Consider the following 12,719-nt stretch of genomic DNA (forward strand, 5'->3'; position numbering starts at 1 on the left):
GCAGCCCCCGAGCTGGGGCTGGGAAGGAGGGGGGTCTCTCCCCTGCCACAGCAGCCCCCGAGCTGGGGCTGGGAAGGAGGGGGGTCTCTCCCCTGCCACAGCAGCCACAGAGCTGAGGCTGGGAAGGAAGGCCATCTCTCACCGGCAGCTGCAACCCTGGAGCTGGGGAAAGTCGCCTCTTTCTCTGGCCGCCACAGCCCTGCATGTCACAAGTTCCCCTCACCACCTCTTCTCACCCCACTGCCTTCTCCCACCTACCCCCTATTCCCCCCAAGGCCACCACCTCACCTTACATGTGCGTCTTCTCCAGGGTCCAGGCACCTAATTAGTGGAGCCATGCCTGCACGACTCCACTAATTAGGTGGGTGGCCCTTCATTCTCTAGTGTGCAGCCACCCAGGGAATGGAGGGAACTATCTGCAGACCACCTGAATGGAGCTCACGGACTGAGAACCTCTGATCTAGGATACCAATTGACCTGGGGTAAGTGACTGGGGTCTGGGAGCAACCTAAGTGCCATGTGATTTTTGGTGTAAGTGTCCATTTATCACTAAGTCCAGTTTGTCTGGGTGGCAAAATAGGCTGGCGAGTCTAAGGGGACTATCCGTGACTCCATGGCAAGACTGGGAGTTCACATTTGTTACTGGCTTGGTGAAATCTAATTACAGAACAAACCATCAGTGGGTGTCTGCCCTGTTTTTGACAGTCTGCACTGAGGCAGGCAGTCACAGCCGTGAGCCATGCCAGACAGCCTGACATAGCGATTAAAGAGTGATTAATGGGGAGGCAGGTTAATTCCCTTTAAGTTCATTGACCGATCTCTCTTCTCACAATGACCCTGTGACTCTCTTCCCCAGTGCATGTGACACTGGATTCAGACACGGCTCATCCTGTCTGTGAATCAGAGACACGTGAGGCTCTGAGACACATGGTAGGACCGGCCCAACAATCCAGATCAAGTTGATCCTGGTGGCTATGACATGGGCGCTGGGGGGTTCTTCAGCAGGTGGCGTTACTGGAAGGTGAGGGTGGGAGACAAGAGTGAGAGGGGACTGGGGGCTTGTAGGGAACCTGTGAGCAGGAAGGGGGTGAGGGGGTCTAGCACCTGAGCATGGGTACTGGCTCCTCTGGCTGAAGGGAGATTTTTGCCACCCCCTGGCTCCTTCCCACCAACCCAGCTTGGGGGTGGGATTTTCCTGGACTGTGGGGTGGGCAAGATCTCATTGTGCAGTGTGACTGGTCAGTCCCATCTCTTCACTTTTACTGCCACCTTCTCTGGGTCGCCCTGTCCTTCCTTCATCGCTTGTGGTGAGTGGGAGGGGTGGGAGTGGGGAATGCGGGTCCCTTGGCAATCTGCCTGGTTAGAGAGCAGGGCTGAGAGGCTCTGGCAGTGGGAGTCAGGGTTTCTTTCGTTTAGATGTGTGAGGGCAGTTCAGATGATCTCAGCTGACATCAGACACACAGGGAAGGAGGCAAGCTCTGTAATATTGAGGATCCACACTCCCATTTCTCTGAACAGGGAGTGAAATGCAGTGATAAGGATGCACGGCTCAACACTGAGAAATGATGGATGGCCCCAGGAACCACTATATACCTCATGTGTAGGGTCCTACCAAATTCACGGCCATGAAAAAACACATCACCGACCGTGAAATCTGGTCTCCCCCGTGAAATCTGGTCTCCCCCATGAAATCTGGTCTTTTGTATACTTTTACTCTATACTATACTATAGGGTAAAAGTATACAAAAATTCACAGCGTTTCTCAAACTGGGGGTCCCGCTCCAAAAGAGGGTTGCAAGGTTACTGTAGGGAGGAGTCACATTATTGCCACCCTTACTTCTGTGCTGCTGCTGGCATTGCCACTGTCTTCAGAGCTGGACCCCGGCTCTCAGGGTGCCCAGCTCTGAAGGCAGTGCAGAAGGAAGGATGGCAATACTGTGAACCCCCTACAATAGCTTTGCGACCCCCTTTTGTGTCGGGACCCCCAGTTTGAGAAACGTTGAGTGTTAAGGGCTTTACATGTTTATATTTTGCCATTTTAAAATACATATTCATGTTTTATTACACCCCCATGAAATTTAAGATTTAAATATCTGAAACTGTGAAATTCAAGATTTTAAAAATTTATGAAAATGGACTGTGAATTTGGTAGGGCCCTACTCATGCATATTCATTCCTGTACTGGCCTCTTGGCACTGAACACTACACTGGAGCTGTGAGTGCACCATACAACACTACTGACTGACAGATCCATCATCTGCAGTCACATTATCTGGGCTAATGGAACCCTTCTGCCAGGCAGTGACAACAGCAACAAGGGCCGGATTCAATATCTCGGGGTCCCTCTTAAACAATACAAAACAGAACCAGCTACAGCCTCCACCCAGGAATCTGGGAAAACTGAACACCACCTCTGGGTGCTTCTAAGAGGTAGTACTGCCCCACTTGCAAGCACTGAGTCAGTGTATAACGAAAGAGAACTTTTATTAGAAGGGAAAAGGAACCAAGTGTTAAATTGGGAAAACACCACAACCACGTTCCAAGCATGTGACCGCAGTGTGTTGAGCAGTGTCTTTTGCCTCAATTTCCCACATTGCAGTAGGAAAATCCAATGAATGAATGTCCCTTTAACACATCTCACTCACCTCTCCCACTGCTGCACCTCCTCACAGTTGCTGTCCTCAGTCAGCGAAGACCCAGAATTCCGAGGTACATTCATAAAGATTCACCTCCTCACCCACAGAAAGGGAGGGAGCATTGAGCTATGTCTCTGCAGTTGCTATGCTCCTCTGCAACTGGCTGCTTGCTACTGCCTCTGGTCGCTTCCTGCTGCTGTTGGATGTTCACTACCACTTCTGTGACACCGTGTTCTGAGGTTCCACTGCTTAAGTCAGGTGATTTCAGTGGGTCAGAGGGAACCTCACTGACAGTACAACTTCTGCATTGTCCTTCATTTCACCACTATCCCTGCACCAGGTCCAAGACATAGCCCCTAGACTAGCTATCAGGGATTCAGCTGTGGTAATGGCTGAGCAGAAATGATAACTCTCAATTGAGTCTAATCAGCTATTTTTAAATCCTGGAGGAGGAGGAAGGATCAAATGGTGCCTAGAACTCTTTAAACAGAGTCCACATCACATACAAACCTCTCCCCTTCATAGGGATTTGACATCTCTAGCCCCTGCTTAGCAAGTGAGGTTCAGTTTAGGGTGACCCTTTCAATCAAGGCAGGCTAAGCACAGTTCTGCTGCCCTTTACTTGTCCAATCAGGATAACATTTCATTGCCCCTGCTTTCAAATACTAGAGTGATTTGTAACTCAAAACCATCCAGAACTGATCACTTTGGCAAAGCAGCTCCATCTGCTGCGCACCTAGGCAGAGTAGGCGTCAGTGTAAACACAGTCTGCTCCTGAAGTCTTTTCCCCGCAGCTCAGTTCTAGATGTCAGGGGAGAGTTCATTCAGACCTCATTTACATACAGCCTCTGGGTTGTGTTAAACCATCTCTGTGCCTTGAGAGGATGTTTACACTAAGCTGCCCAGAATGACCCCTCGTCCTTTTTCCTTTGTGGTTACAGTTTGTTTCAGCGTGTCTGCCTAACACAAAGTGTTCTTTCCAACATGCTTCACTTTGTTCCTCTCTGTGCTGAACTTCACCTGCCTCTGTGCTGCCCAATCACCCAGTAGACTCAAATCCTTGTGATCAATGAGAATTGTTCAATAGCACTGAAACCCCATCACTTCCTTGCTTCAAAGTGAAATGAGCCGAGATCAGGCATTTTGTGTAACACAGGATAAGTTGTTTGGGATTCACTATCTCTGCATCTCATTGCTAAAGATGAGCAATTAGCTCATACTGAAGAGATGAGCAATTAGCTCATAATGATGAATTTCTTCCAGGAATTGAGCATATTTGCCTGCAATGTAGATCTGCAAATAGATCATGATTCCCTCAGACGTACTGGTTGTTGGATGAGTATCTTTTCAAATTGCTTCACTCTCTGGTTTAATTGCAAATACTCCATAGCTGAACTATCAAGTGTGTTCGTTAGTTGTACTGGGCCATGTAAGTCACATGGTATTGTTTGTTCTTGGCTGGATGATTTTGGATTTAAAATCTGGTTTAACGGATTACTCACATGGGCAACTTGGAAATTCATTTCCACAAACACCTGAGCTAGTAAAGCACAGTTGCTTGAGAGCAAATGATCACAAAGGGGCATGAACAGGGCCAAAGAAAACCCAGGCACAAATTCAAATAATCTTTGTGGGAAATTGGTTGGCATTATTCTGAGCTCTGATCATTATGGACCAGAACCTCAGCTCTAAGGCGCCCTGCTTCCTTCCCCCACTGATCCCCACCCACTGTCCATGTCCTCCAAAGGCCCCAGCTAGTCTGCTGGATCTGCTGACACCAGCACTACAGCTGCTCTTCAAGAAAACATGTGAGTTTAAGGAATGAAACTTTTATGAACATGTGACAGGCACTGACCAGACCCAGCAGGAAACCAACAACCCAAGAACCCTGCTGGAGGGGAGAGGGTTTGTATGACCCCAACCCTAAAGCACTGGAGTAGGTGCAGTGGGGAATGGAAATGGGGAGACTTCACTCTAGGGAGCTGGCACCAGTAGTAGGTTTCTTCTCTCTCCCTTGCACCAGATCAGCAGGAGGCAGAGAGACTCAACAGCACTGAGGAGAGCCAAACCACAAAGCCAAGGGGTCACTGGCCGCTGCCGCTTGCTATGCCATGAAAGGGCAGGCAAAAGGCTGGTGCCATGGGTGGGAATCAGCAGGCAGAGCTGCTGTTCCCATGGATGACCATGCTGGGGGTGGGGGATGGGCAGAGCTGCTGTTCCTGTGGCGTCAGTGTCGGGGGTCTCACAGGGATTTCCCGGGCTAGGGGTGGGGGATGGGCAGAGCTGCTGTTCCCGTGGCTGTGCTGGGCTCTCACAGGGATTTCCGAGGCTGGGGGTGGGGATGGGCAGAGCTGCTGTTCCCGTGGTGGCCATGCCAGGGGTCTCACAGGGATTTCCCGTGCTGGAGTCTCCAGTGGGTGATAACGTTTGAGCTCTGAGTGAAGCTTTTCCCACAGTCGGGGCAGACATAGGGTCTCTCTCCCGTGTGGATTCTCTTGTGCTTGGTCAGGGCAGAGCTGGTGGTGAAGCTTTTCCCGCAGTCAGGGCAGATGTAGGGCCTCTCTCCTGTGTGCACTCTCTGGTGGGTGGTGAGGTGAGCGAACTGGCTGTATCCCCTGCCACACTCATCGCACCGATAGGGCTTCTCGGCCAGGTGGGTTCTCTGGTGCCTGGCCAGGTACGTGCTGGTGGAGAAGCTTTTCCCGCAGTCAGGGCAGTTAAAGCACTTCTCTGTCTGGTGCGTCCTCTGATGCTTGATGAGGAGGGAGCTGTCAGTGAAGCCTTTCCCGCAGTCGGGGCAGACATAGGGCCTCTCTCCTGTGTGTGCCCTCTGGTGGATCGTGAGGGATGAGCAGTCCCGGAAGCTTTCCCCACAGGCCTCGCACCGATAGGGTCTCTCACCCGTGTGCAGCCGCTGGTGCCTCGTGAGGTTGGAGCTGCTGCTGAATCGCCGCCCACACACAGTGCAGGGATAGGGCCTCTCGCCCGTGTGCGTTCGCTGGTGTTTAATCAGGTCTGAGTTCACATTGAAGCTCTTCCCACAGTCCCGGCACCGGTAGGGCCGTTCTCCCGTGTGCAGACGCTGGTGCGTGATGAGATGCGAGCTCTGGCTGAAGCAGCGCCCACACTCCGGGCACTGGTAGGGTCTTTCCCCCAGGTGCAGTCTCTGATGGGTGATCAGATTTGACCTCAGACTGAAGCTTTTCCCACAGTCCTCACACGTGTTGGGTTTCTCCCCGAGGCAGAGTCCCCTGTGGATTGTAGAGTCATTGTGTCTCCCCAAATGTTCCCCAGTGTGACCGGGATTCTCCTGTCTCTCTTCTGGGTGGCTTCCCTGCTCCTTCTCTGACCTGCCCTGACTCCCGCAGGCTTCACCGAGCTCGGGGGAAACATCCCCATCAGATCTCCCTGGTCCCGCCTCATGCGGTTCCACTTGCTCAGGACCTTCCTGCTCAGGGTTCTCCTCCTCGCTCTCACTCACCGTCCCATCACCTGCTGGGACAGAGACAGAATCCAGACAGGAGTCATTCCCTGTGCTAGGGGGAACAAACCAAAGTAACTACCGGGACTACTGTAAGATCAGTACACCAGGAGCTGAATTCCCCTCCCACCCCTTCCTGAGAGGAGGGGGCAAATTGAACCTACACATCCCATCCAAACACTCCATGGAAACGCAGCTGTTGCCAGGTGTGAATCAGGGGGCGGGAAGCCGTGAGTGACATCTGCCATGAGGTTATGACACTGGCTGGGGACAATCCTGACCACCCAGGAGCTCATGAGCCCTTCAAGGGAACCTGATTTTTCTTCACTTCCTGTTTTCCCCCAAGCTGGTTTAACTGATTCCTCACCTGTGCAGGCCTCCCTTGCCCTGGAGATCAGACACCATAACTGTTCTCCTCATTCCAGATGGGAGACCACATTGCTTTTCCAAGACCAGGGTGAATTACCTCTTTGTGGGATATTTATCACAGAGAATGTTCCCAGATTTTAACCCTAGCCCATTTCAAAGCAGTGAAATACCTCTGCCAGCTCTCCAGGGTCTCAAAGTCCAGCCACTTTGCTAATAGGGAACTGGACTCCCACATCTCTGCTCAGAAGACACAGCCAGACACACATCATCAAAGGGGCCCCTCAAATACACAGATAGCACGTCTAGATCTCAGAAAGACGAGATCTAACCCGGGACGGAGCTGCATGGATCTGCTTCTCACTGCCAGAGCTGAGCCCAGTGAGAGTGTGAGGAGGGAATCTTGGGGCCCATGAGCACAAGTGCGGGGCTCAGCACAGTGATAATGGGAGGGTTTTGTCAGAGGATGCAGCAGGGCAGGGGAGTGAGATTTCAAGAAACTGCATTTTGGGGAATGAATGAACCTAGTGAGTCAGGTTCAGCAGCCACAATAGAAACCGTAACTGGTAACAATAATGAGAGGAAGCACTAAAATCCCCAGGCTCTGTGCATGCTGGAGAAAATTACTCTCTAAATAGTATTAATTATGCGTATAGGGCCCTACTGTGCTAGGCACACACACACCTACACGCAGCTAGGCACTGTGTACACACACACACAGCTTAGACACCATGTACACACACAGACACAGACACACAGCGAGGCACCGAGTACACACACACACACGCACGCAGCTAAGCACCGTGTACACATACACACATGCACACAGCCAGGCACTGCGTACACCCACACACAGAGCTAGGCACTATGTGCACACGCACAAAGCTAGGCACCATGTACACACACACACACGCAGCTAGGCACCGTGTACAAACACACACACATACACACACAGTCCCTTGCCCTGAAGCGCTTACCATGGCAGAGGTCAGTTTTAAGGAGGAATCTGAAGGGGGACAATGGAGTGGCTTTGTGTAGTTTACAGTGAGCTCCTCTCATGCTCAGAGGACAGCGGGAGTGGGTGGGGGCTTGAGGGCGGTGCAGACTGATGGGCAGCGTGGCTAGTACAGCTGGCAGAGCAGAGGTGGGGTTCTGCCTCTCGGTAACACATCGGAGATGGTGGGAAGGGCAGGGCGAGGCTGTGAAAGGCCTTAAAAGTGACACAAGTCGTTTATATTTGATGCACTGAAGGGAGGTCCCAGGAGGATGTGGGAGATTGGGGGGAGTTACCATAGTGACAGTACAAGCCAGGAAGATGATCTTTGTAGCAGTTTTCTGAATGGATGTAACGGGCCCAGGATGGCGTTGGTCATGGCCAGAAGGGAGCAGGCTGCAGGCCAGGAACCTCAGGGACATGGCAGCTGAATTGAGGAAGTGCAAATGTTCCCAAACCAACTCAGCAGGGCTGGTGCCGACACCCTGGGTCATTTCAATACAACCAGCCTAATTACAAACCAGTTAAGTCTCTAATGCAGACAAGGCCGCAGGCTCTGGGAGGGGAGGGGATGTGGGCAATAGAGTTATTATTATTCATAGTCAGGTCGTGCTCAGAGACCCCAAGCAGAATTGGGGCCCCATTGTGCTCAGTACTCCACAAACACAGACAGAGACACTATCCCTGCCCCGAAGAGCAGCTCAGAGTCCAGTTTAAAGCCTGTCTGCTCTGGGGAATTTCAGACTTGCTTTCAGCAGGAGTGATCAACACAGCTCTGAAACCAGCTGCTGCTGAGTCCTCTGCACCAGCAATGCCAGTGGGGTGGCTGATCCAGGCGCAGCACCATGACACAAGAGATGTTTCAGCTGCTGTGTTCTATGTAAGGAATTCAGCACTAAGGCTTCTGCACTGCCACCACTAGCTGAAGTGGGGAGAGATCGAAATTAAACTTGTTTAAAATAATAAAAAACGGAGTGGTGACAGTGAATCATAGTGTTAGAGTATACTTAGATGTGGATAGTTGTTTATAATTACAGAGGTTTAATAATTAATAAAGATAGTTTTAGGTAGGGCCGCCCAGAGGATTCAGGGGGCCTGGGGTGTTCGGCGGCGGGGGAATTGCCGTCGAAGACCCAGCACTTCGGCGGCGGGTCCCGGGACGGAAGGACCCCCCGCCGCCGAATTGCCGCCGAAGACCCGGAGCGGAAGAAGCTCCAGGGGCCCGGGCCCCGCGAGAGTTTTCCGGGGCCCCCGGAGCGAGTGAAGGACCCAGCTCCAGGGGCCCCAAAAACTCTCATGGGGGCCCCTGCGGGGCCCGGGGCAAATTGCCCCACTTGCCCCCCCCTCTAGGCGGCCCTGGTTTTAGGTGGTTATGGCTAGCAATAACAAGATAGTGGTCACAAGCAGTCACAGTCAGAGAAATCCAAAATAGAGGTCTGGGAGAGATTTGGCCAATAGCAAGCAGGCAGGCTGAGCAGAAATAAAGGTCACTCCAAAACCTGAAGGGAGTGGTCAGTCAGACAAGAGGTAAGTCTTCAAGCAGGTCAGTCAAAAAAGGCACAAGTTTTCAATCTGGTCCGGCTTTGATTGACAGCTAGGTTAGCACCCATGATTGGTTCATAAAAAGGAAAGGCCCAATCAGAGAAGGCTAGAATCTGTATTTAAGGCAGAAAACTGGCAGATTTCACTCAGTATGAGGCAAGTAGAAGGTACTAGTGTGTGAGTGAACAGAAGGAAAATCAAGAAGAAGAAGAAAAGAGTTAAAATCACTTAAGAAGAGATGAGCAGTAGCAACACCGATAACAGTAACAGAGCAGAAGGAGCTGTCAGAGAGAAAAGAAGACAGCAGAGAAAGTAAGCAGGATAATCCTCCTATAAAGAATAATTAAACTGTGTGAATGTGTATGCGTAGGGTAATAAAGCTGGATGTTTGTGTATGTTTGTTATGATTTAAATGTGTAAGGATTTGCTATCAGCAGTCTATGTTTCTGGCCATCACATGTGGAACATAACCACTTGAAGCTATTTTCAGTTGTATGGTACTGCAATTTTGAATACTTTGATGTGTATCTGTGCTAATAGAGTTTATGCCTTGTTAAGAAAATTTATGGATTCTTTATTCTTTTAACAAATTTGTATTAAGGAATATTGTGCTAAATAAAGAATATTTTTGTCTTCAAAGAATACTGCCTGAGTGTCAATCCTTTGAGAGGAAGCCTGTATCGGTTTCTTTCCAAGGGTCAACAGAGCTAATCTGTTCTGGGGAGTCCTCCAAAGTTTGGAGAGAAACCCCCTGGTAAAACCCTGGCAATGCTCTAGGGTGGGCCCGTCCCCTTTTACCTACCAAAACAGATAAATTAACAGAATTATTGGGGTAGGCAGGCCATTATGGGGTGCCTCTAATTTTGGAGCTAACAGCCCCACATAGACACAAGACAATGAGTGAGTGTAACTAACAGATTGTAAGGAGGGATCTGGGTTTCCAGACTAAAACAATCAGATGTTTTAACTCCAATAAAGATAAACGAACAAACTGATGCTCCAGCTGCATTTACTTGCACAGTATTTTGGAAAAAGCAAACTTGCAGTGAGGGAGGGATGGGAGATTAGTGCCCTCAGAGATCAGACAGTTAAATGGACAGCGTCAACTTAAAATCACACTCCTGTCTGAAAATCTCTAACCCGCTACTGCTGCAGGTGACACCTAATGTCAGTGTCAATGAAGGGTTTAGAGAGCATTTTCTATTTCACCCCAGTCTGCTTTGTGCTAGTGCCAGCACTTGGCATGGAAGTTTCGCTATCTCTCCTGTAGTGTTAGATGTCCTCAAACAGTTATGGGGGAGAGAAAAGCCTTCTGGTTTAAAAATGGGAAAACAAGGTTGTACAACCACAAAAATTGGCTGCAGGACTCTAGGCAGGGGCAGTGCCTGGAACTATATGTAACTCATTGTTTGGAACTGGACTCGAGTCCAGGCTGACAGGCCCCAGGGAAATGCCACAGAGATTTCAGAGTTTGTTTAGCCAATTCCTCACCTGCCCATGAGCCTCTTGGACTCTCCCTTTCCTCAGCACCCTGGAGATTTGGGACCCACAGCTCTTCCCCTTGTTCCATCTGGAGACCACGCTGGGTTTTGAGAATCAGAAATCCTGCCAAAGGGGAAAGAAACCAGACGAGATCAGGGTGAATTAAATAGCCATGGAATATTTGTTACCAAGAACATTTCATGACTTCAAGCCAGCCCCTTCCTGCACTGAAGACAGGTGGGATCCAAATGGATCAGAACATGGTTTGTGGAGGCTATTTGGGGAGCCAGATATCTAGGGAATGTGTTACACCCTCGGTAGGAGCCTTAAGCATCTCAAAGCACCCACTCTTCTGCAAGGATGCAAACAGCTGTCTGTTCCACGTCCTCCTCAAGCCACCAGCTCACATCAAGGCAGCCTGGCTCAGGTGTGACTTTCATCTGCTCTGTTAATAGTGATTTTCATCTGCTCTGTCTAGGGCTGAGTTAACATTTGCTCAAGGGGGAGTTTACCCTAAGACATTTCATACACTAGGCCTGGAGTCTGCAATCGCTCATACACATGCTTAACTTTGAGCCCAGTGAGGATTTAGTATTCCCAGGAGAAGGGCCTATGTCAGAGTTGCCAATTCTCACACTGTTACTGTGACTCATGGGATAGCTCACATTTTTCTTAAAGCTCCACCCCACCTTCTGGATTCAAGTGATCAGGTCAGAATCTTGTTTTTTTTTATTTTGGTGAAAACCAAGTTTCTAGCCATTGTGGCTAAGAGAAAAGCTTAAAAACACAAAGTGGGTACACCCTAAAGGTACAGAATCCAGAGGGCAAAGAGAAAAGAAGCAGAATTTCAGTTTTTCAAAAAGCCTCATGATTTGTAAGCCAATCTCCTGATTTGGGGGGACTGAGTCATGATTTTTCAACTGCTGGGGCTGGCAATACTGTTTTCTGGCCTTTTTTTGTTGTTATTGACACTGACAGATGTGTCAGCCCTTTGTCTGCAAAGGGACAATTTCTGCTTTATGCTGAAATAGAAATTAAATTTAGAAAACATGAGTAAACCTCAGCGCTGGGTTAGTGTCAGGCCTGCTAGAGTATTTTTCGGGAGCAATATCAAACCGTTTGCAGTGAAGTGCAGCTCCCTGGCAGCTTCTTAGCCCATGGGGGGCTGCCTCTACCTTGCCCTTCCTGCAGGGGCCTTGGCCTCTACCTCCAGCTGCTCTGCTACAGGAAAGGCTGTTACTGTCACAGTGTTAAGGACTTTCTCCTCCTTTAGGTCCTTTCCAGTCAGGACCCGGAAGCCCTGAACAGACCTCGCTAGGTTGGCAGGGCTGGTGCCTCTGACCTCCCTCCCCACTGATTGCTCCTTCTGGCCCTTCCAGTCTCTCCCCTTGTCTCCCCTCGGAATGGGAGACTCGGTCCCTGGCCCGGCCCGGGGCGTTCGCTCTCCCGGAGCTGGCTCGGCTCCTGCAGGCGCTCAGGGGAGCAGAGCCGGGGTGGGGGGGTCAGGGAGGGCAGCAGCTCTGGGACTCGCAGACCCCCGCCGCCCGGGAGCGGAGCTGAGGCGAGGAGGGGCCGTTGGTGCAGAGTCACTTTCCTGCCCGGCCCCAGCCCTTTCCCCCGGGTCTCTCCCCTCACCTGCAGGCTCCGGCTCAGGAGCTGGTGTCGGCAGAGCCCGGGGCTGCCCCAGGGGCTGGTTCCAGCCCCCGGAGAAAGCCACGGTCCCGGAGCGCTGCAGCCCGGGCTGCTGATACAGGGGACAGGAAGGGGCTGGAGTAGCTGCGCGCGGTAGCTGCTGGGTGCTGGGGCGGGGGAGGAAGGAGACAGCGAAGCACGGGAGAGCTGAGCCTGTGCAGCTCCGGACCGCACTGAAACCTGTTACCAGCTCCTGCCGCCTCTATTGTGAGCCGGGAGCCCGGGCTGAGCCGCTGCTGCTCCCCTGCGGGGTCTGTGCGGGGAGAGCTCTTCCCTAGCGCCCCTCTGTGCCGGGGTAGGGGTGGGAAGGAACATATCTGTCTGTTCTGATTCAACATCCCCACCTGCAGTGTGAGAAATCTCCCAACACACATGGGGGTTTGTAATCCCCCGGCCCTCCAGCTACCGGGATGGTGGGGGGAGAGAGACAACACAATGTTTGGGAAGAAGAAAACAAGCAAAACTGTGTCTTTGTTTTTAGGAAGGAAACACTCCGCAGTGTTCTTAGGCCTCCCCCATGCCCCCT

At 51.1% G+C, this 12,719-nt stretch overlaps 1 protein-coding gene across 1 annotated transcript in view; it reads right to left on the reverse strand.

Annotated features, from left to right (window-relative positions):
* LOC112106970 (zinc finger protein 271-like) overlaps window positions 1–12,237 on the reverse strand; it is a 60,530-nt gene extending 48,293 nt beyond the window's left edge. Inside the window, exons 1-3 of the mRNA XM_029913090.1 lie at window positions 12,137–12,237; window positions 10,511–10,624; window positions 5,022–6,131 (exon numbers count right to left, since the gene is read on the reverse strand). Of these exons, the coding sequence (XP_029768950.1) occupies window positions 5,022–6,131; window positions 10,511–10,589 (1,189 nt within the window). The 5' untranslated portion in view covers window positions 10,590–10,624; window positions 12,137–12,237. The remainder of the gene's footprint in view (window positions 1–5,021; window positions 6,132–10,510; window positions 10,625–12,136) is intronic.
* Window positions 12,238–12,719: the final 482 nt, after the last annotated feature.

This window comes from Terrapene carolina, unplaced genomic scaffold (genome assembly GCF_002925995.2).
Source record: "Terrapene carolina triunguis isolate 2854851 unplaced genomic scaffold, T_m_triunguis-2.0 Scaffold448, whole genome shotgun sequence".
Taxonomy (NCBI): domain Eukaryota; kingdom Metazoa; phylum Chordata; order Testudines; family Emydidae; genus Terrapene; species Terrapene triunguis.